Source organism: Lepidothrix coronata, unplaced genomic scaffold, assembly GCF_001604755.1.
Source record: "Lepidothrix coronata isolate B3197 unplaced genomic scaffold, Lepidothrix_coronata-1.0 Scaffold7, whole genome shotgun sequence".
In the NCBI taxonomy this organism is placed as follows: Eukaryota; Metazoa; Chordata; class Aves; order Passeriformes; family Pipridae; genus Lepidothrix; species Lepidothrix coronata.
In genome coordinates this window covers 4792518-4820386 of record NW_016690187.1, presented here as the reverse complement: position 1 = coordinate 4820386, position 27869 = coordinate 4792518, and the positions used below count along the sequence as shown (strand labels likewise).

Below are 27869 nucleotides of genomic sequence, written 5' to 3'. Positions count from 1 at the left end.
TGCTTATGCATAAGGATATACCCATTTTATGTCGGGGAACTGACTAAACAGAATTGACAGGCTCATGTGAGCGACTTACTGAGAGAAATGGTATTGTAAATTCCACTGGCCACACAGTGTCCCAAATACAATGGTAAACTCAGAAAGCTGCTTCGTAGGAGAAATTTAGAAAAGCACCATGTTACAAGAACTTCTGGAAAAAAAGACTGCAGTATTTATTGTAACATGGTCATTAATATAAGCATTTTTTGTTCCCCTCAGGTTATATGTTGTTGGTAGATCTGTAAGTCTTATCACCAGCTCTTTATTATGTCCTAAAGTTTACTTCAGTAACTTATTTGTAAAGGAAACTTTGTGTTACTAGAACTTACTGATTGCACTGGATAGAACTTTTTTTGACGGTTATCCTCAATTTGAAGAGAAAATATGTAAGACTTGATTCTGTAAATGTTTGGGTTTTTTTTCTTTTTATGCCTAATGATTGTGCTATAGACGCCTCCATTAAAGTGAACTGTTGTAATGTTTTAATGTAATCAAAATCTCTTACTTTCCAGTGTAAACCTGTAATTTTTATGTCACCAGTAAGTACCTCCATTCAGAACTGATGACTTTGCTTTGTTGTGGCAGGTGCCACAGCACTACTCCAGTGCTAGATTTGCTCTTGGGAATACTCCTGAACTGGGAGGTTTACACAAGTTGCTCATTAGTTTCATAAGAATGCACTGGCAGCATTTGTTGCCACAGGGAGACTTCTTACCTCAATGTTTTTCTTTATTGTTTGTTATATGTAGGAAAAAGAAAACTACTGATCGTTTGAATGAATCTGCTTCTTATAGCCTATGAAAAGGATACCACTGGTATGAAGGGAAGCTGAGTGATTGTGCTCTAACAGTGACTGGTGTTTGGAATCACAGAATGCAGTCTGATGGGTAGAGTCAAACAGCTGGCACTGGACTCTCTTTTTTTATTTTTCCTGATTAGGGATTTGACTTCAAAGATGAGGCTCCATGGAGCCAAAAGGTTTTGCAGTACATTATCTGACAGAATATCTTTCAGATTAGTGACAGAATACTAGCTACTGGTGAATCATAACATGTATCCTCCCTATAATTTAACTTTACAAAAGTGAAGTAATTTCTCGATCAGTATAAGAAAATGGAATGCTTAAAGGAGAATTAGATACAATCCAAAGAAACTGAGATCTTCATTCCTGGAAAATTGTGTGGCTTTATTTTTTTACTTTGACTAATCAGTTTCTCTATTAATCTCTCTTTCCTAAAACCTTAGAAGACTTTCATATTGTTGTAGAACATATTATTCTCATCAGTCCATCAACAGTTGAGTTGCTCTTCATTGGCAAACCCGAATATCTAAGTTACAGATTTTCTCAGAGGACACAAAAATACTTCATATAATCATCTTCTGTGTCTTTTAATTTGGATGTCAATGTACAGGTCAACTAAGACTAGTTCCAGTTCAAAAGAAGTTGGAATCCAGCATGTCTCTGTTTGGACCTTTGAATCCTGATGGGTTAGTCCCATGTACATGGTGGATTTGTTCTGTATCCAAACTCTTGAGCACCCGCTTGCAGACCATCTGACAGTTGAGGGTTATTTCTTTTAGTTTGGGCATTTCACACCTGCGGGAGGTACTGATGAGGCAATGTTTTCACATTTCCTTGAAAGCTGCCATTACAGGGTTCTGTCCTCCCAGTAAGTATAGGGGTGATCTGCAGCTGCTGCAGAAGGGGACTGCTTGAAAAGGTTCTTGTACCTGCTCTGCAGCTTCCTCTTGGCTGGTGTGCCTGTGGGACAGGCAGACTGCCTCGTGTCTTCACAGATTTTGGTGATGTCCATCGTAAGGTAGCTCCCTATTTATATTTCTCCTCAAACTGTCAAACTAGAACTTTCGAGGGCATGTAGTCTTTCCTAGCCTTTCTTTCTTTCTTTTTTTTTTTGTAATTGTGCAGTGCTGGATGTCATTAATGGTGATTAAGACTAGAATTTTATGTAGGGGATTTGTGCTATAATTCCTCCATTTTTCTGTGTTTCAAGAAGTCTAACCACTGCTGAATGTAGGTACCATTCACTTCAATTTCTCTAGGTCAGGCATTTTTGTTGAATGCAGTTCTTAGTGACACAGTTTGCCTCCTCTGACCTTTGTCCAAAATGATGATGGTAATTCTTTTTTTTTTTTTAATTCTCTGTGATACTCATTTGGTGGATAGTATTTTGAGTGTTAGAAAGCTTTCCATTAACATTCTCTGCTTGCCAATTCTTTTATTTCTGAGCACAAGCCAGTGGTGAAACTAGACTGCAGATTTAAGACTCTTAAGACTTTGCTGTTAGTGGAAGTGTTGGCTGCAGGCTGATTTGGATACAGACCTTTTGTAAGTGATGAGTTTCATGAATGAAGAAGACAGTACGTGACCTGGAACTCGGCTTAACTAAGTTCTTCCTCCACAGCTTGTCAGAACTGCATGTGCCATCTAACCCTGCTGTTCCTGCCTAGAGGTAAGTTGCAGAACGTCTTTCATATGGACCCCTGGTGCCAGCTGCAACTTTTTTCTATATGGCTTTCATGACTATTTCAGTAAGGATTTTGATGGAGTGGTTTCATCTCAGAATTTATTTTTTTGATCAATCCTAGATGGTAAACACCACAAACGTGGGACGGAAATAGAGCAGTGCAGAAGTAGGGTAAGCAGTAAAGAAGGCTACTTGTCAAGGTGATGTTGCTGTTTTGCAGCAGTTTAAGCTTAGAATGGATCAGTTGTACATTTTCTCTTTCAGAGGTAGTTGTGCAATGAAAACTGTCCCTCAGTCTGTCCAGGACAAAACCAAGTGACTTAACTTCCTCTGGTCCTCTCCTCTGTGTTGTACTTCATCAGTAGATTGGATGATTGTACTGCATCTCACCTGTACAATTTATTTTAAACTGAAACAAGCTTCTGCTTTTAAAATACATAGTCTTGAAGTTTTCCATTCACTGCTTAAGTTATTTCTTTAAAGAAGTTTTATTTTAATTATCTTATTTTTTTTATTTGAACTGTGGGTTGATCTACATAAAAGCCTGTATGGAAACCAGAAGTCATACAGGTTTTTTTTTTTTTTTTTTTTTTTTTGCTGAGTAAGGACTCCAGAGGGCTTCCTTTTAGAAAAAAAAAGTTAGTATTTATTAAGCTTGCAGGAAAAAAATGAGGCAAATATAGTATCTCATCCATCAAATATTTATATGTTGTGAACTCTGAAATGCAGTTTGCCTCCAAACCACATTTCTTCCACTCATACTGATTTAAAAAGTTGTTGGCTATAACAGTGATTTTTGTAAGGTATAATGATTTTTTTGAATAAATGAAAGGATTGGTTACAGTAAGTCAACAATCTATTAGATTATTTTTACAAGCTGGTTTATTTCTTACTGAGTATGAATTAATTTGTGGAAATGTCTGGTCTGTTCTAGTGTGCAAAAAATGTAGCATACTTTGCTTTGACTCATTGACTTCAATTGTATTTTCTTTAAGTTACTCACTATACTGAGATTTCTATAGAAATTGTCTGTCTTTCTCTGGGTTGCCCCCCCTACCCCTCCCTATTCTATAAAATAGGTTAGAACAGTATACTAATATAAAATTAACTTTATTTGCATATTTTTCAGAAGTCTGTTTATCACAGTTGCCTTATTTAACAAATATGGCATATGTATTTTTTTTTAGTTGATGTTTAAAATTTGACTGTCATCTTCTGTTTCTGGCACCTCTCAACCTGTTCTTTGTCTGCTCAAAGAATACAAGACTGGAGAGGAGATCACTCCCTTGAATTGAATCTTTCCATGCTGTATGTGTGGTAGAAAGACTTGCTGAAATATTTCAAGGACTGAAGGCAGTTAAACATGCTCAGCTCCTACAGAATTAGGCTCATTTGAAAAACTGAGCTGCTGCCAATTCACAGTTAATTTTCCCCTGCTGGCTCTAATGAATATCCAGAACAAATGTTTCAGGAGTTCCTGGCATTACAAGCTACAAGAAGAAAACTCCCTAAAGAGCTGGAAGCCTGAAATAGTTGTGTTGGGTGACAAAAAGGAGAAGGTTTATTGACATTTTAATGTTGTACATAGAGAAAGACCAATGTTTGCATAGTAGTCATGATGCAGGTGTTGTTTAGATTGTAATGAAAAAGGAAGATGAATTTTTTTTTGAGGGGGGAAAAAAAGTAGATATGTGTGTGGAAAAAAAAAATTAGGGTTTGTCCTGTCAGTGGTAAATGATGACTCATCTATGTGAGGCAAGACTAGCACTCAAAAATCTAGTGAAGTTTTCTGGATTAATGTTTCAGGAGCAGTTATTTGGATAGCTCTCAATCTGCTGCTGACTGATGGGAGGTGCTAACTGTACCTGCAAAACCCTCATAGAAACCACTCCACTGACTTTGTGAAGAGCAAAATTAAGAATTAGTTTTTGCTCTGAATACTCAACATAGCTCAGAAATGCTTAAAAAGAACACTCGTGGCCTGTGCATTTTAAATATATTATTTCTGGGGATGTTTTCCTCCTTATGATTACTGCTGTGTTCAATCCACTTATTTTTTCAGAACTCTCAACAAAACATAATTGCTCTAAACGATTATCCTTTTCACATCCTCACACTTGAAGTAAGATGGATCAGAGTGTGCCAGTGTTGGCCCCTTAATCCTTGAGTCAGGAAAAATGTTGGCTTAGGCCATTTTCTGTTTAAATTGGATTTTGTGTGTTGTGAGAGAGTAATTGCCACAAGTCAGAATTTGAAAGGAGTAGGTGATTTGCTTTTGTTCATTTGGGGTGCTTTTTCTTATTAGACCTTCCATGTATTATTAAAAATTTAGTGCTAAAGGTAGACTGTGTCCTCCTCTTGTCATCCTGGGTCTCTGGTAGCTGTACTTGAAGTGTTTTCTTGTTTTGCTGCAGCAACTTTTACTACCATTTATCTTTGGATAGAGACTGGATACATACTTTGGTTGTGTTTATATGAGTTTTGAAGTCATGTATGTATCATATTCTTTCTTGTCTGCAAGAACAAAATACGTATTGCTATAATTTCATTAAATGAGCCATATTCACAGATGTTAGGACAACACTAGTTAGATTTTTTTTTTTTTGGTAACTTCAGATGTTCCAAATGTAAAATACATCTGGCAGTATGCACACATTGTCTTGGTGTGACACAACTGTCTTTTTGAATGCAATGAAAGTGGAGGAGTCTGGCTTATTGTTCTTAGTGCAGTTCATTAATGGCTGTAGATACGAAACGAGCGTCTCACTAAATGGAAGTCTTGGTCAACCTCTGACTCTTGCCGTAAGAGTTTGAGAATAAACAATATGAAAAAATACAAACAACCAGCTTCTTTGCAGATGGCTGAATGCTTGATGTGTCTTTATGTTTAACTGTCATTCAGATGTGAATGCTGTGGTGATTATAAGTGTCTTTCATTTGTCTGGTTTGAAATGATCCCTTTTATGCATTGTGCGTTTAGAGATTAACTGTTTGGCTTATCAGTTGGGATTTTAGGGTAGAAAAAACCCCACCCAACTCGATGGTGTAGGAAAACCCAGGATGTTATAAGCAGACCAGACAGTGCTGGTCGTAGCTCCATGTACCGTGTTGCAGACAGTGGTAGTTTTGAAAGGGGTTGTAGCAGACTATTAACATTCTGCAAAGTGGTGTTGCTTCAGTTGAGAAACATCTTGTGCGTGATAACTTTCGTACTACTGGCTTTCATTAGTGAAAAAATGTTCTGCAGTTTGGGGAGAAAAAGTTTTATACAGGAGGCTTTCTGAGATGGAGTTTCTTTTTGGGAATAAAGCTAGATTTAATTTTTAGACTGTGAGTTTGAGTCATATATTGTTAGGATGTTTTAGATAAGTATGTGAGTTCCCATAGAAATATACAAGCTACAGTTTAATGATCAAACTGTTTAATATTGTTGTAATCTTGCTAAAGCTCACTTGACGAATTTTCAGGCTTTTTCCCTGTTTGTTTTTTTTTTTTTTTTTTTTTTTGGGGGGGGAGAGGGGATTGTTTGGTTTTTTTGTTAGGTTGATTTGTTTTGTTTGTGTTTTGTTTTTCTTGTTTAATTTGGTTTTTTGGTTGGTTGGTTTGTTCTGTTTGTTTCATTTGGTTTTTTTGTGTTTGTTTGGTTTTGGTTTTGGAGCCTAAGCTCATAATGTAAGAGATGCCTTTAATAATGCAACCAGAGCTGTTGCAGGTTCTGCAGGAGGCGAAATCACTTACTTTGTGACCATTAGACCAGCAAATTCTGATGTTATCATTTTGTTCTATTAACTGACAATGGCTGTGTCCTTACTTAGCTGAGAATCAACTGCTTCATTGCATGTGCTGGTTTCCTTTTTAGGCACCACTTGTAGTGATAAAATGTAGCGGAAGTAGATCCAATTACTTTGCTGAAAAGCCTTCAGCATCTTGTGGCTGAACTTGTCAGTGACCGGCTTTCTACCTGTTTTTGTGTGTGTGAGTTGGGAAACAGATACAATCATCTCTGTTAATGAGAAGGGAACTGTTACTCTGGCAGCCCTATTGAGGCCCGTGGGTTGTGATAAAACACTCCTGTAACCTGGTTAGCCTTGAGCGTTCTTGCGAATAATGGCTGTGTTAGGTCCCGTTTGCTGTAGGCATTTTCAATAAGTCTTTGTTTAATTTTACTTCTCATTTCTGTTGGTGCTCGAGCATGGCACAGTATGTGGAGCTAATCCATGTGGAATACAGTTCTGGAGCCCAAAGAGAATGGATGAGGTAGCTGACTGAAAAATGAATTGGACTCATCCGTATCAGTGATGGATGGCACGAGGCTGCAAATGAAAACCAAAGTTATAATGACATCTCAGGACTGATGCAAAATATATGTAAATGCAGCGTTTAATCAAGTTTGCTTACCAGCTGTTGTTTTCATTTTAACTTTATTGTGGGGTCGTACCGACTGGATTAAAATTGTGTAGGGAGAGTTTCCGTGTGGCCCTCTCAGAAGCTCTGGATTGGAGAAAGTTGCTGCAAAACAGTAACTGGAACATGTACCTCAGGTATCATTTTTCACATTTGGACTGAATGTCTCACTTGACTTACTTAGACCTCCCTGTCTGTTAGATGTTTTGCACTGACTTTGATTTTGCTTTGCTGCCTTCTTTTTTCCTTTTAAATCTCTGAAGCTCTTCCTTCCCAACTCTCTTGTGATTCTGTTTTCCAGAAGACACTTGGAGTAGCAGGGGAGAGCAGTCCTTTTTGTGCTTTGGGATGGGGGCAGGCAGGCAGAACCCTTCTGCACACTAGTGATATTAAATTTCAGTGAAAAGAGTAAATAATCTCATTCTCTTCTCTGTTTTCTATCTGGCCAAAATCCAGTTCATGAGGCATATGGCATAAAGTTTTGATGATGTGTTAATTCTGGCATGTTCTGTATTTCAGTCAGGTGAAGGTGGAAGTTGTTCTCAGGAGCTTTGTTTGAGTTTCATCCAGTTCTGTCACTTGGCTCTGCACTATGATTAGAGGTAGAGGTTGTTTCGGCTGTTCATCAGGTGTATTTGCTGTATCTTGGAAGTCAAATACTAAAATTTATCAACATTGTACTATGATAATTGAAGTTTTATTAATATAGCATGAAATGTAAGAGAGATTATATAATAATTCCCCCAGTGTCATATTAACCTGGTAAATATTTTTATTATTTTTTAAACTTCCTTCTCGTTTTCTTTCAAACAATAGTCAGAGCCAGTGAAGCTGACTGGAATTAGAGACAGTGCTTGGCTGTTAGTTGTGCCTTCAGAGTATTCTTGACCCGGTCGTTTTTGCTACTGAGAAGTAAAGGGAGAAGGGACGTTGGTTCATTTAGTATTTCATGTGAGAGCATGAACAGCATCATCTAGTACAGACCTACAGACCTTGTTCCAACACTTGTATGGTTGAAAATCCTTTATTCCCCTCCTTGCACATCCCATTTCAAGTCTATAACTTCCCCCCCCACCTTTTCTTTTTTTTTTTTCTTTTTGCTTTTTCTTGTAATGAACTTACTTCTGTCTCAAAAGGACTATTCTTACATCTTCAAATACTTCTAATGCTTTGGGTGTTTAAAACTACCCTGGCTGTCTCACCATCTTTGTAGCCCTGGGCCTACGATTGTCCCTAATGGCTTGATTTTTGGAGCACAGTCACTGAATGTACTGTGAAAGATCATTATTTTCTCTGAGTGAGGAAAGAGACCCCAGATCCACACTTTATACTTCTCTAAAGAGAGCCATGAACTGTACCTGCTAGTATGTGTCAGAGAGCATGGAGGGAACTGAGTAGAGTTGAGACTGGTGGGAATTGGTGACATTGCTGAAACGCACCATCTTTGGACGTGTGAGAAGTGAGTGGTGGCCTGGGTGTTGGCTTATCTTACTGACACTGCAAGTCTTCTGGCAAAATTCCTCCCCAGCCTCAGTCGGTGGTTGATTCATGCAGGAAGTAAGATGGTACTGCAGCAGAAAAGTCCTGCTGTTTTCTGTGAAATTCCAAAAAATATCTTATGGCTTCCTATGTGGAATTAAGGATATACTCCTCTAATTTACTGCTGTTTTTTTCTCACTCGAGCTTTGTCTGAAGGTCAGTTTATGTTAAAGTTTTACAGGATTTCAGCATACCTGATCTGCATTGTCTTACAGGCATTTGTATTCTGTTTTGTTCTGAGTCTGGTGTTACTCAATCACATCTTTGAAGCTCCCAGCTGCTCCTGATAAGCAGTCCGGTGTCAGCTGCAAATGCATTAATCATTTTATCAAAGGAAGGCCCAAACAGTTGTAAATAAAATAATCTTAGATGGTTTGTAGATGCAGGATTGAAGTGCTGGCTGCCCTTGCTGTAGGTGCTGAGCCATTTATCATTTGTTTTTCGAGATCTGGTAAACTTCAGTGCCAAATTTGTCACAGAGTTGTGTGAATTTACAGTCAGCCTCTTTTTTTTATCTGTAGCTGTACTGAATGGTTTGAATTCAAAGTGTCATCAGTTTTGGTTGGCAAAATAATAGCGTTGTTCACTCAACCTGAACTTTACTTTCGAAATACAGTACTCTTATACATGTGCCTCTCTTACTTTCTTAAGTTCCCCCCCCCCATTTCTGTGAGAAAAACATGTGGCAATTTGAAGGAGTAGCTTTATAGTTCTGTCTGCTCACTTTATGTTGGATTTTAAGAAATCATGGCTGTGGTCCATTAGCCCTCCCAGTATTACCTTCAGATAATCAAACAAAAAGCCAGACTCAATGCTAATTAATTATTTGCTAGGTGCCTGGGGCTGTGTAGCAGTTTGCTTATTAGCATAACAATACTGTTCTGAATATTGTAGCTAATATGTGACACAGAATTTGGGATATGGAAGTTGAAGCCTAAAATGTTGTAGGTTTACTTAGAGATGTTTTGTTCTGGAACTGTTGCATTTATTTTACACAGGGGCGAGTCTTTTGTGTATCTGCATTGTTGAAGCAGTCTAATCTAATGGACTTGATGAACTCAAAGGATAATTTTAGTTTATAGCTGAAGATCAGTTTACACTTGCATTCTTACATTTGTATAACTATCTTGGATTCAGTGCCTGGCATACAGTGTGCTCCAGTTTCAACTGAGGCTTTAAAAAGGAAGTTTTTTTGGTAGTTGTTACAAGTGCAGCGTGTAGGCCTCTGTCTAATTGGATCTCTCCAGCTTTCCTGGGAAAACCAAAGCAGGCATACTTCTTCTTCACTTGAAATGATCTTCTTAAGTGTTGGAGAGTAGTGTAAAGGTTGGCTTATGTGATCCTCTGCTGATGTGTTCTCTACATCATATTGTATTCAGACAATATGCAGACAGTGGACCATGTTGAGAGAGTGGTTTTCATTCAGATTCAATATAAAATCAGAATTCTCTTATTTTTGAAGGGTTCCAGTGCTGCAAATCAAATCAAAGCTAGAGTGTTAGTTAAAATAATCTGGGTCACTTTGGATTTATATATCTGTGCTCTGACTGTTGAGAATTCCATGCTAGGAAGATATTGGCAGCTTTTTCTGTTTTCCTCCTCAGACCTGACCTGGAAGATGGGTATTTTCCCCCCTGCATATTCAACTGCCAGTATAAACCAACTCTCTCTTCTTTCTGCTTTCTGATGACAGTGGAGTTCACTAGTGAGATGAATAAATACCTTCCCGGCCTTGTGAAAAATGAAGACTTTGTATTATCAGTACATAGTCCTATTAATTTCTCAAAACATAATCGTTTAAAGATGTCTAGAGAACAAGAAATATTCTAGTCCCTCTTTGCAAACACTGTCTCTGAGGGACAGAAGAGGTTCACTGTCCTTCCTTTCTGCTGTGACCTACACTTTGCAAGCGTTGATTGACCTATGCACCGTGCTCCCTTTGCTTTATAACCTGTCTGAAGAACTTTCACTGTGCTTATGTTCTGTGCTTTGTCTTCCAGGATCTCACAGCAGGGCCTTTATCTTAAAATGTGATCTGGGACATGTTTATCAGATGAAACTGTGTATAACCTGTGTGCCTTGTTGCTTGTAGCACATCTTCACCTTGAAAGGTCTCTGATGCCTAAGCCCGTCTTGCTGTAACGAGGTGACTGCTATAAAACCAAAGGTTTACCAGTTATAGCTAGTCAAGGAAAACACAATGTGTTAACTGCATAAGTGTAAGAATGGGAGAAGAATGAGTTTCATACATCCAAAATGAAGTTTGATGTATAGTGATGTGAAGGGAATAGGGGAAGATGACAGAAAGAAGTGATTATCAGTCCCTCGCTGTTGTGTTTTGACTGGTAGTTATAGTAATACCTCGTCTCATTAATTTCTCAGGGCATAATAGTTTGAAGATGGCTAAAGATCAAGAAATATTCTGTGACTAGGGATTGACTAGTGATTTTTTTTAAACCATTTAGGGTGTCAAATAGGAAGCTGGTGCTGAGCTATACTTGTGCTGTGTTAGTCTTATTCCCAACACTAAAAAGCAGTTATGCATTTTGGTTGTCAGCTGTGCCCTGAAAGGACAAGGGAAGATTTTCCTGCCCTTTCCTGGATGGGTAACAGATTTTTTGTCACATATCTGTGGTAGTCCACAGGCCTTATGCGTGAATTGTTTGATTGTCTTTGTTGTGCTCTTTCCAATTCCCTCCTAAGTAGCCAGCGAGGCAAACAGTGTGACCAGACTTCACAAAACCTGCAAGTGTACTGAGATAAAGCCAACCTTTGTGACAAAGATAAATTTGTTTCTATACTGACCTGATCTGATTAGTTCCCCTTTTGACACCAGGCTTTTAGCACCCTCAAAACCAGAAACTTTTGAAATCAAGTATTTAAAGTGACCTTATGTAATTTTTTTTTCAGAACTCCTTTCCTACTTTGTAATTGCGCCATTTGGCTGCATCACATCCGGTCGTGATTTAAAAAAAAAAAAAGCTTGGGGGAAGGATATGTTTTTCTCAACTGATGTTAAAAGATAAAGTGAATGAATCCGAGCAAAAATTTAGTGTGTGTGAAAATACATAGAATGAGATTTAATTTTTTATTAAAAATAGTTTATTTACATGGAATAGCTTCCTCTGCTATAGTCTGAAAGGAGGTTTTCTAAACAGTATGGGAAATTGTTTTGAAGAAAACAATCTTTGATTCAGCTCATACTTGAATGTTTAATTTATTCCTTTTAGGATGAGCAAAGTTTATTCTGTGTTATCTTACTGTGTGAATAAAACTTCTTAACCTATCTGAAAATCAAAATATGTGCTTTAGCCAGAAGCAAAGCATCATGGATATATTATTTAGACTGGCTTTACTTCCTGTAATCATGTTTTGGCATAAGGGTTGAAAGCTTGTTAGTCAGCCCTGCTAAATTTACTGCGAAAAGCAAAGAACTTTGTCTTCTGTGAACTCAGAAGTTTGATTGCTTGGAATGATCTTTTTTCTGTTCTCTATCACCCCCTGGTTAAGGTAGAATTCATCTATTAAGACCCTTTCTTGTGTGGCTTTATTTTATAGTACTTCATTTCAACTGGAAGACAGAGTAGGAAGGATCTTTTACGGTCACCTTTCTCGGACTATTTCTATAGCATGATTTTCTGTAGTTTTATTGCTGGAAGCTTAAAAGCAGTTTCTCTCTGAGCAGGCTACCTTGTCCTTTGCCCTTACCTCAGCTTTAATTTCTGTCTTTGAGCTCACTCAGTACAGATCTTTCTTGAATATTAATAACTTGAGAGAATGTGTGTCACTCCAGCTGGTAGAAGGATATAAAGAAGTTTTATCTTTTCTCTAGCATCTTGAAGCATTTTCACTTCTAATGCAAGTAGATTCAGACTTTTGGTGAAGGAGAACAATAATACTGTGGAATACATAAGGAATGTTTTGTACTGTCTCACTGTGCTGTGGTGTTTCTCTTCCTTGTGTTATCTTGAAGGTTTCTGCAGCTTTTGAATTTCTAACTGGAAATGGTTAGAAATGTGTCAGTTAATGTTATGCAGTTGAACTACAGAGCTATAAAGACAATGTAATTAATTCCAGGTAAGAATTCGTTTTCAACAGTGAGACCTAGAAATGTGGGCTTGTAGCTTACTCTGTTCTACTGTAATGCAAACTAAACTCTGGGAACTTTCTGAGCAGTGGAATCTAAATGTTGTTTTTTCTCTATTTTTCAAAGTTTGTGAAAAAAAGACCTAATTTGTACTCAGTTATGTCTGTCTGTCTATCTATGTATCTATGTGATGTATACTCATATAGTTCAGATAGGGAGGCTTATTCTGATCAAGTCTGTTCTAGGAACTGCTAAATTCAGTGAATGTCTGGAACACACAGGGTGTGATGCTTTCTTTTTTTTTTTTTTTTTAGTGTATCTCTTAGGACATTCAGGTGCATGTATGTTGTGTTGTTGCTGAGATCTGACTGTTCAGCTCCAGATTACTCTTGAGAAATCCCTGTGCTGTGACTGAGGAATATGTAACAACCAGCAGTGATAGTATGTAGTGTGCAAACACTTGGTTCCTGATCAGCTCTTGATTTTGGAAGCTCAGTATTCATATTGCCATAAAAACAGAGCCCCACTCCTACTAGGAGTGATGATGGCAGCCCTGTTGGTGGCAATTGAAATGCACTTTGCATAGAAGTGCCACTTCAAGCTTGTTTGGAGGTGGTTTCGGTACACAAACCCAAAGTGCTCAAGGCTATTCTAATTCAGTGGTAAATTCTGAGGAGGATTTAGAGATGGAATTCGAGGCTGTGACCAGTCTCATCCATCTGCTCCTCTCCAATTCACTTTTTGTGCTCTGCTCCCCAAGTTGTGGTTTGAGAGTAACTAATACTGAGTGCTGTTTGGCTGTGGATAATGATACACCATGTAGCCTTAGAATGCTTATAGAAATCATTAAATACTTCTTAATATATTGGGGTAATAGATCACATTGCAATATATAATCTAAAAATAATTGAGTGGTAGAATAGCTCTCTCTTACTGACCTTAACCTTGAATATCCCTTTTATTGGAAAATAACTTATGATTGTGGGGGGTTTAATCTTACTTTTACACTGCCTAAATGACAGAAAACAGTGTGGCCAGAGGCCAATCCTTCCCCCCCCAAGTTTGACCTGGCATTTACTCTGTAGCTGTGGGTGTGGAGCAAGCATACGTGATTTCCATTTTTTAATACATCCTTTTCTCATGCTATATTTGATTGAAGTCTGTTCGTTGTAGTGAAGCATTAATATGGAAGTGCTTCTAAAATATCAGCCTGAGAAGTAATTGTGGGGGCAGTCTAAGTCATTCCTACTGCTGAATTTGTTAGTGCATCCTATCATTAGTATATTTAAATTAAAAATTCCAGTATAGGGTTTGCAATTAATTTTATGCATTCTGCACAGCAGAACAAATAACAGCATCAAACAATAATTAATTGTGAAATCATTAAGTGGTGGTGTTTATTTGACTGATGGTCCAGCCAAAATGTGTTTAAACTTGTTAGGATTTTCTTGCTCATTAACAATCTGAAATATGTGATATAGACTGCAACATTTATTAAGTATGTTGCTTAGTTTTCAGAAAAGTAGACTGATACTTTTCTATCTGAGTATGGAACAAAAAGAATCAAGAATGCTTCAAGTTTTTGATACACTAAAAATGTGAATCCATAGAGGTATATTAAAAACTAATAAGTGGGAGTCTTTAATTATAGACTGATTGGTCTTTCACTTGAATGTGTGTGTTGACAGAAAATAAATGCATAGAAGAATTCTTGAACCTATTTTAGACTATTTGAACAGTGAAGGTGTTGCATTAGGTGTAACAGCTAAGTTAGGATTCTGTGACAACATGAATGTCAAGCCCACTTTTTAAAATTTATGTCACTGCTCTGCCTACATCGCACTTGTGCATTCATGTGACCTGGCTTTAATTTAACATTTGGTAAATATTTGCATAGTAATTCCTAAAGTGTTCTCCCACACATAAAGGAAATGATGGTAAACAGCTTTTAAGTGGCTTGATATTGAACACAAACATGACTTGCAGCCCTAAGGTAAAACACATGTTAGAGTAACTGTTCAATATTCATTTGGCAAGTGCTGGTATGCATTACACCAGGTAACTTATTCAGACTTTTTCTTTACGTATTTAGATGTTTGTTGTATACCTCAGCTGAGGGTTATGTACTGTGCTGTAAGAGAACTTCTCCCTACTTGTGATATTAGGATTTTTTTGGAACCACAGATGTGTTTTCTTCAAGATGTCCCTTCTACAGGAGAGCATTTAGGAGTTGAGGTAGATGGTTACTATACCTGAGTGCTGCCCAGAGCTTCCAGGCTACCCTTAGTGTTTTATTTTCACAAGAGGCCCATTCTTTTGTTTTTCAAAAGTAGTTATTTCTTTTTAAGTATATGAACTTTTAGTGATGATGGTTAAGAAGATACTGTGAGGAATCATTCTAGACACTGTCATTCATTAGAATAAGACTTCAATCTCAAGCTAGAAAAAGCTAAAAACCCAACAAACAGTCAGTTAAAACCCCAGGAACTTGTCCTAGCATTTTAGAACATATTTTTTTTTTTTTTGCTTTATATTTCGTTGTTTTTCAGCAAATGCCTTCTCAGTAAGTATGTCCTTAATTTCTTCCCTGACTAAAAATGAGGTGTCATCTTAACCTATATTGATTTGTAAACTGAGAAATCCAGCATTTTCTGCTTTCAGCAGGTAAGAAGTGTTATTTTATTGAAGCAAACAAATGTGATCTGGGACTGACCCTTCACATGTGTAGCTCTGCAACAGCCTGTCACCTCTGTTTCTGCTCTTACTGGGTTCTGACTTTCAGACCATTCAGAAAATACCGTGCAAGCTGAAAAGGCTCTCTTTGGCAAGAACTGCAGGGATATACTTTATGAAGTACAAAGTTACTCTGTTACTTTGGACCTGCAGTTTCCTGCCTAGGAGTTTTAAGACACATGGCAACCTGAAGTGTTCTTGACACTCTTTTTGATTGTTGTATCTTAGTAAAGCATGAGAAACTTAAAGTAAGACCATTCCTTTCCTTAGCAAGTTTCATTTTCTCTGATAATGATTCTACCTTGGATGTACCACAGTTCTGTTTTGGACCTGTTCTACTCCTTTTGAGCTCTAAATAATGTGTAAAACATGAGTCTGTATGTGCATGTGGATGAGATGCTGTTTGGGACTTTGGATACTCAACTCTTACATCTGCTGGTGGGTAACGGCTTGTTTTATTTGGTGAGTTATCTAAAACATCAGTGTTTTATTTAGTGAAGCTGTCTAGACTCTTGGTGGGAGTAAAGAAACATAGAAGAAATTGATACATAGATTTTAGGTGTTGTTTTTTAATAGACACTTTGTATCCAATGCATGGCAGTGTTTGGAGTTCACCCAAAAAACCAGAAAATGTTCTCTGACTTTGAAATTTCTTTGGAATGGGTGAGTGATTTCACTGGTCAGATGTTACCTGTTACTTCTGTAACTGTCCGGGGGGAATTTCTTCCACCTAGGCTATCTAGTGGTAATTACTATTTGCCTCATCAAACAAATCTAAAAAGCTCCCTGTCCCCAGCATGTGTTTTTTGACTTTCAGGGTTGAAATTCATGTAAGTTCATAGAAGCCAGTTTCATATTTGTATTTCTGAAACAGCAAGTGTTCAGTCTTGCTGTAGTCTGTGGTAGTTATTGTAATTGAGGAGTCCTTGAGATCAAAAGATCATAGTGTGTTCATACTGTGTGTACCTGAGTCAGACTATGTGTGGGAGCAGTACCTAAGCTGTTAACAGGTATTTTTCTTGGAAGAAAACTGAATCCTGTTCTGGTTTAGTTCCTGTATTTCAGTGTGAATTGTCATTCCTGTCACTTAAAAAATCTTTTATTGGCCACACTTGCTTCAAAAGGTCAGTGAGGAATGGCATCCTTCTGTTCTTTGGGATTGATTTGGAGACTTTCTCTTGATACAGCTGGTAACAAAAATCATTAAATTACTGTATTTGTTGTGGTCCAAAGTAAGGTAAGGTTAAGAATTTGTTAAGTTCAACATAGTTTAGGGTGGCTGTGTGTCTTGAGCTTGTGTCCTGCCAGTTTGCAGCATTCTGTCGAGAAAATAGAGTTTTTACAGTAATTTTTTCTTTGTTTCTGTTTCAGTGACACATCTGGGTTGGGGCAGCTGCTCAATCACAAATAGAAGTGAACACTGAAAACAAAATATTCTAATCAGCTGTTTATTTTTTAACTTGAGCTTTATTCTATTTACAGGACACTTAAAAAGCGTAATACATATAACAGGTTTTAACGTATCTTCAGCCGAATGTATTAGCCACAGACGTTTGTCTGATTAAGAGGAGTGAGTTTCAAGTGTGCTGTTTCAGTGTTGCTAACTATATGAAAACCTTTTTGATTACCTTAGTTAAAAGGTTCAGGAGGAACATTAATAGATAAACCAAAATCTGCACATATCTCTCTGCCCCTTTTTTCTTTCTTCCAGCTTTCATTTCTGAGCACAGTGTCGTTTGATATGGACCATCCCTTTGGCCAGTTTGGGCCAGCTGTTCTGGCTGTGCCCCCTCCCAGCTTCCTGTGCACCCCCAGCCTTCCTTGCTGGTGTGGTGAGGAACAGGCATGGCTTTGATGCCGTGCAAGCTCTGCTCAGCAATAGCCAAAACACCCGTTTTCAACACTGTGCTGCTCACAGATCCAAAACATAGTGCTGTGCAAGCTGCTCTGAAGAAAGCTCACTCCATCCCAGCCCAAACCAGTACATGTCAGTGGAAGAACTGAAACTAAACTGTGGAAGGTGTATGTGTCAGAATAGGAGAAACGTTTTGTTGAGAGTTCACCAGCAAAGCCAATTGTGACATGGTGGGCTGACCTGCTGATAATGCTGGTTGTGGTGTGAGGTTTTTTGGTTTGTTTTTTTGACTCCTGCCTTTTGATGATACCATAAAAAAGAGGCCTAATCCAATGTATCCACATCTGTACTTGTGATGGAATTCTCCTGATTTATCTGCTGTCTGCAGATGATGGCCAAACTTACAGAATCCCCACAAATAAATATGAAGTAGAGTATCCCTACTTCTCAGGGACTTCATTACATGGGACATATCCAAACTAAAGATGAAGAACTTGATAGTCTATACAGTGTTTGTTGTGCTTCAGTTTGCTTCTGAGAACTGTGATCTAACTAGACTTGACAAGGAAGAAGGGATTGGAGATACAGATATATTGATAATATCAATAGAATTGTTAGGATTGCATATTGTACATCAGCAGTGGTTGCTTTTTGTTGTCCATTTCTGAAACCTTTCTCAAAGCTCTGTGTGTGCCTGCCACTTTCCTGACCCTTAATTTTAGCATATTCTGGCCACTCTCCATAATATTTGATGGAGGACTCAAATATGCTTTATAATCTTAACTAAGCATGTTTTCTTTCTTCATCATGCTGTACAAGATGTACCAATAGAACACAGCCTGATCTACCTCAGAGAAAGAAATGATGGGTGTGTTTCATATATCTAAAATTATATGTATGCACCACCCCCACCCCCAACCTGTCAGGAATGGTGCATCCATATATATGTATATAAATTTATTTATGTGTTTGTGCTGAAAATAGCCAAAATATTCCAACTATAAAGTAGTGTAAAACAAAGACAAGTTATTTTTTATTAACTTCTTATAAATTACCTATTTAAATTAAGCAAGAAATGATAAGGAAATGAAAATGTATGTTTTGAATGTCTTTTGAACAGTGTTCTCTAGGTAGTGTCGTTCACTCTGAGTTTCAGGCAGTGGCTCCAAGCTTCTGCCTCGTGACTGTAGAGTGAAATAGGTGAGGAGCAAGTGGGATACAAAGCTGCTTTGTCCAATAGCACTGAAATCATACAAGGTTAGCTTAAGAAGTCTTGTATTTATCTTCCAGGATCCAACTTCCTGGGTAAATATTCACCACCTGGAGTATACAGATGGAGGAATCCTGGACCCAGATGATGTGCTGGCAGATGTTGTGGAAGACAAAGATAAGGTAGAGCTTGGATGAAAATATTACTTTGGCTTTTTGATGTGTCTTTTCAAACAACTAATGCTACTTTCTCGTTTCTTGGACATGTGGCAGGTGAAGTGGGTGTTAAATATTTTTAAATGTATCTATCCATAGGTGCTATATTTCTGTGCTTCTGGAGTAGAAGGAGGGAGTGGGAAGCATGACCAAAGCAGTGAAGATAATAAGAGAAGCCTAGCAGTTCATTTAGAATTTAACCTTTTCAAGCACTTCTGTGTTTCTTTTTATGCCTATATTAAAACAGAATGGTGAACGAATGTGAGCTTTGCAAGACATTTTTTATGCCACTTAAAATATCTTTTATAATCTCTTCCTTTGCATAGAATCAAGTTTTTGAGAATCATTCAAATGTCATGGTTGAGTGTGACAAAATAAACAGACAAATCCTGTGATGACAAGAACAGCTGCTTCAGCTGTGTTAAATTTCAGGAGGAGTTCCCATGATTTGCTACTGAAAGTCTAAGCAGGCCAGTTATGAATTTTAAAAGCTATGAGTCTCTAACTTTCAATTCAAATTAAGTAGATTTCCTTTCTGGATAGAGAAGTAGTAGCTGCAGAGAAGCTCCTTTTAATTGTTTTGTAATTAACAGAAAAATTTAGCTTTGAGAAACTAATTGGGAACTTATTTCAGCATAGAGGAGGAGGGGTATAATTTATAAAACTTTGCTGATTGTATTTATTTTCTAATAAATATCTAGGAAAAACATCTAGTGGCTTGAAACTTAAGATCCAAATATGGGATATGCCTGTGCTTTTAGACAAATAGCTTTGTCTATTTGAAGTGCTGGATGCTTTATGACTGAAAAAATAATTCTCTATATTGCAAACAGAATTGCTAGTTTTGTATGCTGTGCAATGAATACAAAGTGCAGCATTTTGCTTATGATTAACGGGATGCTGTTTCTCAATACCTTAGAAAATTGTCTAAGGTGTACTTCACTGTCATTTTGTAGTGGTTTGTGTGGGAATTCTTAAAAACAATGGATCTCTGTTAGATATATATTCTTTTTATCATACTTGTGTTTCTTGCTCGTCCATATTTACTGAAAGTATACTTAAAACACCATAGGACATTTTTCCCAGGAGTGTTTGGAGACTGAAAGACTGGGTTCTGAATTTGACACCGCTGTGTATCAAGGATAAGACCATAAACATAAGATTTCATAAAATGAGTTATCACATCAAAGGGAAATGCGTTACTGGTCTCTCCAGTTCATGAAAATTAGCACAACCACCCCGGATTTTCTCTATTTGAAGTACTGATGAGCATTAATTTTCAGAGTATTTGCTATGCAATCCCGGTTTTAACTTGTGACCAGAGCCTTTGCTATACCTTGTTGGTGGGTGTCACTGGTTGAGTTTGTGTTGCTGATGAAGATTCTAGTTCACACACAGCTGTAGGTTTAAGCTTCTTCAGTTATAACAGTGCTAGGTGAGACTGCTTCTGAAGCTACCTTGAGGAAAACCCACTGGAAAACTGGGATCTTACTCTCTGAAGTGGTCTGAGGTGTTTTAGGAGTATAACAAACTCCTCAGCTTCTCCCTGTGATGTCTCAGTTACATGTGATGCATCACTGTCATCTTGTCTTCTTCAGAATGGCTTGGTGAGACAGGGATAAGAAAGACTTGCTGAACAGCAGCAGCTGCAGTGACAAATCAGATTTTTTGATTAAAGTAGAGGAGAATGATGTAAGGGATCTACTGGTCTGAGAGATCGAAGAATGCTTTCATTTGAGAGTGGAATTGTGCCACAGCGTGTGTAAGGAGCTGTCCTTGCTACCTACTGACGAGGTTTGGTATGATCTGATAACAAAGAACCAGGCCCAGAAAAGGCTTACAAGTAGTTTTGATAGTTTTATTGTGTCCTGTTGGCCTTTGAGCCTTCACCAGTGTTATTTCACACTGAGAATCTCGACTAGGGGATCTTTAAGCTTTTCAAAAGAGGGGAGGAGATATTCAGGTCAAACCGACCTGCAATCTTGTTTAAAGTCCCTGGATAGATGAAGGAATTTTTGGTACATTTATCTGTGCACTGCTTGTCTTTGGTTATGATTATCTGTATGTGTGATAAATGAATAGGCCACAGCTTTGTTGCTCTCTTGTCCTTGTCATCCTTCCCTGTGCATCCAAGCCAGTAATGTAGTTTCCCATTAAATCAGTCACTCTCTATAAAAATAAGCATTGCACTTAACCTCAGTGCCTTTAACCAAAGGTGTGTTTGGCATTGCTGACCATCTGGATCTTCTTCAGTGGCAGAGGAAAGCTGATGCTTTTTTAAAGGGATATAATCTGCTCTAGATTGTACTTTGATAGCAGTAAATTAACAGTTTCTTCAGAGGAAAATGTCCTTGTAATCTATTGATTTATTTCACTGCGACAACAAAACAGTGAGAGCAATATCAGATATAATTTGTTTGGAATTTCAAAAGCTTTTGACAGTCCTTAACAATAGACTGTTCAGGAGGCACAACTACTCATGAGGTAAGCAGCAAGTGCTGTGGTGGGTTAGTGAACAACTGAGAGGGAACAAAAAGATGGAATAAATGGTTGGTTTCCAATACTGAAATGATGGCACTGGGATGTGTAATGCCCATTACTGGGAGTGGCAGTGGTTTTGAGGTCTGCTTATGTTAACTTCATGGCTTCCTCTTGAACTCAAAATTAAAGTTCAGCAAATAGGCAGTGCAGTGGATGATATTAATAGTTGTCAATGTGCAGTTAAGCGTGCTGGAGAGGGTGACTTGCTTTATTTGCATATAAACCAGGTCTAAATTAGTATTATATTTGCTTGGTAAGGTGTCATGTGAAAATGCTTGGAAATTCTATTTGCTGAGAGTCCCTCTTGCTGCTGCTGCTGCTTCAACAATAACTTGTGGCCTGAATTGGGTGTCAAAGGTAGTTGACATAGTTTTGTAGAATAGCTTTAAAATAGTTTGTTTTCACTGGGTTATCTAGCAATTGGTTCGTGTCCCAATAATCTGAATGATGGATTAATTAAAACCCCCATATTTTGTCAGTTAAATAAAAACATGCTGTTTAAATTGTCTTATTCTAATGTGTTGAAGCTATAAATGGAGTCCTCTTCATAAGCTACTCTTAACAGATCTTCCACTTGAAATGACTTTTCTTGAGGAAGAAAATGTCCTGAGAAAATATCTTAGCTGTGCAAAAGATGGACTACAAAGTGTTTCCCTTCATATTACTCTTCTTGGTACATGTCTTAAAGGCATAAACTTAATGTACCATCTATATTCCCTCTGATTTTTGTTTTTTAAATACTCATAAACACCTGGGGAGACTAAAAGTATGTCATGAAGGCCTGTGTTAAGCTGAAACTTGCTTAGCTTATAGGAAAAGTTTCCAAGATCTGCTTTCTGAATACACATAGAAGTCTACAGGGAAAATATGCTTTCTATCAAACTTCTTATGTATATATATGTTCATATTTTGACAGGATTAAATACAAGCAAAATATGTTTATGGGTATGCCTTTATCAGCAGAGCCCTTCTGAAGTAGGTGATGGTCTGCTGTCAGGGTGCTGGGGGGTTTTTGTTTGTTCAGGTTGTTTTGTTTTTATTTTGGGATTTTTTTCTGTTTTGTTTGTTTGGTTTGGTTTTGGTTTTCTTTTTTTACTTTTGTGGCTTGCTGTTTGGGTGTTTTTTTTGTTTGTTTTTCTGTGGGGTTTTTTGGGTGTTGTTTTGTAAGACTGTACTTGCAAGGGCAGTATGGCAGTAGTTACAATTCGGCCTTCAAAGCTGCTGAACATTTGTGTAAAGATACATTTCCTGATCAGTGCTGCTGGCAAAAGATGTAGGCTTGTCATCCTAGAAGGTGGTGTAGGTTTAACCTCTCCAGAGACTGTTTGCAGTTTCACTGCTAATAGTGGGAGAGGGTTTGTGGTGTGAGGTGTTTTTTTTCAGGAGTGGAAGGAAAAAAAAAGACTAAGTGATTGTGATGGGCACTGTGCCGACACTGAAATAGCTGGATGCCAACATGATCTTAGAAATCAATGTTTGATTGGGAATCTCCTTTGTTAAATATAGGTGACTTGTGTTTTTTAACAGCAGCAGAAGCTTTTGAAGGACACATCGCTGAAATGCTGAAACAGTGATACTGTTTCTAGATTTGTAGTGACTGTAACTGTCATTTAAGTGTTTGTAATGATGATATCAAGTAAATGGTATGAATTAAGTGTCATTCAGATACCTATTTTAGCTAAGCATTTAATGAAATATTAAACAGCGCAATCACTGAGTTCTTTCATCTCAGTTCACTGTGAGCAGAAATACAATATCGAGAACACGTGTCTCCTGGGTGGTCTCCAAATGCTAGAGAAATCAGCTGCTGCCTGTTCAAAATGGTTGTTGGGCCCATGCATGCTCCTGGTGATAAGCTCAAGATCTGGCTGAAGTTTTTGTAGAGGATCCTAAGTAACTCTTTGAAGCCTTACTTCAGACAGAGGACTTTCCAGATAGCTTTAGTTTCACTGACAGTATTTTGAGTGTGAGGCTGGTTTGGAGAAGTTGTTTCAGCAAAGCAATAAAAATGAAGCAGGTGTGAACTTCAAGAATGATGTAATTATACAAAGGAAATGTCTTTCCAGATACATGACAGACATGTTTTCTGTCAGTGGATTCTGGACTTCTCTATTGTCTCCAGGCAGGTTAGTCACTGGGAGTAATGGCTGGCTGGGATTAGCATTTAGAGAGCAGTTATTTTCTGACCTGAGTAGACCTTCAGGGTAGTCATTTTTGCTGTGAAAGTGATTGCACACTCTAATGTGCAATGTGTATTTAAATTATGTTACATTGAGCTAATTCCATCTTTGAACAGCTTCTGTTGTATTCAGCCATCAAATTCCTCATGAAATGGAGAAGGAAATCAGAGCTGAAGTAACCTTTAGGTAAGTACAGAAACTGTGACTGAAGAGTAGGAGGTGATAATGAAAATTTCTGCATCAAGTTGAAAAATGGCAAAATTAAGTCAGAATGAAAAGGAGGCTAGTGGGCAGAAATATCTTGGTAGTTTGAAAAATAAATGAAGGGCTGTAGTGTTCTGAGGGAATTTCTCTTCATGTGGAGTTACAGTTTGGTGCTTTAAAGCTTCCCCTGCAAGTCAGTGGTAGAGGCCTCTATGCTGGTTTGTTTAAGTTACCTTCCAATGTGTCAACAGAGCTGGAAAACATCACGCTTTACAGATCTTTTTGTTGTATGGTTTGATTCCTAAATACATGATCCATGTAAGTAATGTATACTTAAGTTAGAGAAATGTCGTTCAAACTCTAGACTTCTGTGTAATTGAGCTCTCTAGGGTTTTTGTAACTTTCTGATAACTGGAGTGCAGAATAGAGCTTTTTTTATTCTTCAGTTTGTTATGCAATAGTATATTATACTTGTTTGGGAAAAACATAGCAAGAAATGTAAGACTTCATTACAGCTGAGAATTTTTACCTACTGAAGTATATGCTGCAATGGGTTTCTTATGTAGAATCCTCTCCATGTTGTTGCATCTGAGTCAACTTTCCCCTGGAGAAGTTTAAAAAAAAAATCCCTTTTTTGTGAGAATGTGAGAGTTGTCTGGTAGCACAGAAAGTGGTTTAATAATGTTTCATGTGATGTGGAGGTAACATTTGAAGTGTGCAATAGACACAGGATAGTTCAAAGTGGTGTGTTAGAACTTGGATGCTCTGTGTCATTCATAAAATCCGCCTCAAAAAGGCATACATCAGAGAAGAAAAAATTACAGCTTTTCTTCTTTCTAAGGTGGTTCATATTGCTCTGGTCTAGAGTTTTGACACTCAATGTTACATTTAGTTGATTAATACCATGGCCAAGTTATTGTTTTAATGTGTGTGCTTTTACTGACTGTCAGACTGGTGGCAGCAAATACAGGCTTCAGGCTTTTGAGACTTAGTGCTTCTGGCAGAGTCTTGGTTACACTTCAGAAGTTTGAATGCCTTGTTTGAAAAACTGGTGTCCAGAGGCAGCCAATTTTGATGTTTAGTTCCCTACTGCTAATGAGATCAAAAAGCCTGATATGCTCAAGATGAGGAAAATGAAGTTGCAAAAATTTGGCAAAACAAGTATGTAAGGGCTGATGTTCTTTGATTTGGTTTTAACCTGTTTGGTTTTTTGTTTGCTTGTTCTTTGTTTTGTTTTTTCCTACCCCTCATATAATTTGTAGGTTGTGGTTAGTATCTCTGCCAGAGTATGTGCAGCTATTTGTCTCTGTGACTCTTCCTTACTGCTTCTGGTTTTGTATTCATATTTTGTGGTTTCAGTAATGAGATCCTACAGACAAGCAACAATCTTAAAATTTTATTAGCAAAAGGATAACAAATAATGCATTCTTCTTTCAAACCCTAAACTGGTCAAAATTAAAATGGATTTAACTACTTCTATTCTGAATAATATGTTTACAACCTCCAAAAGTATAATACAGTCTTATCGTCTTTGTTACGTTTAGAGTACTCTGTTTCTTCCTTCTATATACCTTGTAATGTTTCAGTTATAATTTCCAATAATCAGAGTTATTAGGATATGAAATTGTTGTTGCTGACAGTATTTGTTTACTTAAATATTCATAGCTAGTTCTGAGTGTTGCAGTTATAAAGACTAGACAGAATTGTGAATAAAACCTCCATGCAACTTCTGTTCTACCAAGGGAGTCCCGCTAGAAGCTCTTCAGGTATCTGATAATGAGCTCTACCTCATGTGTCTACAAGGAAGGGGAGTATTAGAAAGGGCATATTTTAAATGCCGCCTTTGCTCTTTTTACGCCTTAAAATATGGAGATGTGAGACACAGAAAGTCCAAGAACAAAACAGGGTATCTGTCCTTTTGGGCTGCGTCAAAGGAAGCGTTGCCAGCAGGTTGAGTGAGCTGTTTCTCCCTCTCTACTCTGTTCTCTTGGGACCCCACCCAGAATACTGCTTTCAGGTCAGGATGCCTCAGTACAAGAAAGATGTGGACCTGTTGGAGAGGATTCAGAGGAGGGCCACAAAGGTGGTTAGAGGGATGGAAGAACTGTTCTATGAACACAGGCTGAGAAGGTTGCGCTTGTTCAGCCTGGAGAAGAGAAGGTTCTAAAGAGACCTCATTGCAGCCTCCAGTACTTAAAGGGAGAGCAACTTTTTACATGGACAGATAGTGATAGGACAAGGGGGAACAGTTCTAAACTGAAAGAGGAGACGTTTAGATTAGATATCAGGAAGAAATTCTTTACTGTGACGATGGTGAGGCACTGCAACAGGTTACCCAGAGAAGTTGTGGATGCACCATCCCTGGCAGTGTTTAAGGTCATGTTGGATGGGCCTTTGAGCAACCTGGTCTAGTGAAAGGTATCCCTGCTTGGCAGGGGGATTGGAACTAGATGGTCTTTAAGGTCTCTTCAAACCCAAACCATTCTATGATTCTATGATTTTGCATTGACTGTGATTATGGCTTTTCCTGTCATCTTGAGTTACAGGCTGTTTAACTTGTTCAAAAGGACAGCACCGATGCTTGCTAAAAGCTTCCATTGAGTTTATCTAGGGTTTGCCGATAGCTTAAAACCAAACAAAGGCATTGGGGATGGGGACATTCTTACAGAAAAACTGTAGGCGTTGATTCTCTGGCCCTTGGATGAACTAAGTTGGAGTTTTGTTTTTGCTATTGACAAAATAGTATGCAAACCAGTTAAGCTGCAGCTGATTTTTAAAAAAAAATGTTTTCACACTTTTGAGGAAGAAAAAGTTTCGTGCCATTTTGAGCCAGTGCTTGTTTAGGAAACAGATGTCTGATTTCACTCTTGTGTAGTAGGGTGTGCTGTGAGCCACCATATATATATATATAAATATATATATATATAAAAGGATATTTTGGTAGGAGTTAGTCTGTTTATTTTTGAAGTGGGATCTGAACTGTGAGTACCAGGGGAAGGGGGCAAAAAATCACTATCATTAGTACTTACTAAGCAACACTTTATTTCAGTAATGCAGTTTCTTTTAGAATACAGATTATGAAGCTTTGCATTTTTATGAAATTTGTTTTAATTCCTTGCTGCAGAGGTGCCATGCATTATTCAAGATTATAAAATGATTTGGATTTCAGGAGCATTTGGATTTGCTGATGAGGATTTCAAGCTGTGTAATTATGAAACTCAATGCACATGGGTTGGAAGTTCAGAACTCGTTAGCGTAATCATTAAAATAACCATTTTTTAAGTGTGGTATTACGTTCCAGGGTGTGCAATTACACTATCATGTGCTCCTGGTTTTACTGGAAGCGTTCTTGTAATAAACTTCAGGTCTAGCAATATGCTTCACGATAAGTTCATAGCTTTAAGAACAGACACCTGGTCAGATGTTACTTAGGTTATTAAAGAAAATTTAGTTTTATAGATTTAGAGCCATAACACAGTTCCTGTATGCATTAATCAGCCTCCTGTTTATCCTAGAAAAATGTATAAGCTTTTACATATTTAGTGTTATATAATGTAATTTTTCTTAAAATAGAAAAATTTTCTTGGAACATATTGCAAGGGTTACTTATTTCAGCTCTACCTAATTTAACATAGTGTGGGAATAAAGGTTCTTACCAGATGGACTCCAAAGTTTTAGCTTTTCCAGTGTAATTTGCGTTTGAATGTTCTGAACTGTGACTTCTTTATCTGAACATCTGTAACCATCAGAGTTTTTTCCATTTGTGGTAAGTATTCCATTAGTTTTCTCAGATAAAAAAAAAAAATTAAATACTGTGACAGTGGGTCTGTGACACTAACAGAACTCCTGCTAGTTTTGGAATAAGATTGCCTATTTAAATGCTGAAAGGGGGATTTTCGTGGTTAAAATCCTCTTTATGTAAGAGACGGGAATCTGAAACTTGTGCTTTTCTAATTTGATTCTCTGTTGATCCCTCTATCTGGTTTGTATTTTGCTTTTTCAAAGAGTATTAAAAACATACAGCAGGCAGAATGTTTGGACCCGGGTCACTTAGTTTTTGGGAAGTATTCAGCGGTGCAGCTGTAACACTTTCTCTCAACCTGAAAATGTGTTTTGTCATCTGGGCACTAAGCACTGGAGCTAATTGGTGGTCTGACAACTGAAGCTGTCTGCGTTTCTGTTCCTTTCACAATGAGAGGGATGGGGGGAAGGAGGTCATTCCAAGTGCATTTGGCCACAAATGGAGGTCTGAATGAACATTCAAATGTCCTGACGAAAAGAAGCTTAATATCTCTTTGTGTAAGCATAACCTGGTGGAAGACTTATTCCTTCTTAATGATTTTCATCGATGTAATAAATACTTGGAATTCTAT

General features: G+C 37.7%; 1 protein-coding gene across 1 annotated transcript in view; it reads left to right on the top strand.

Annotated features, from left to right (window-relative positions):
• The window catches only part of PARD3B (par-3 family cell polarity regulator beta), a 400197-nt gene that overhangs the window by 6769 nt on the left and 365559 nt on the right, over positions 1–27869 (top strand). Inside the window, exon 2 of the mRNA XM_017837617.1 lies at positions 18437–18538. Coding sequence (XP_017693106.1) covers positions 18437–18538 — 102 coding nt within the window. The remainder of the gene's footprint in view (positions 1–18436; positions 18539–27869) is intronic.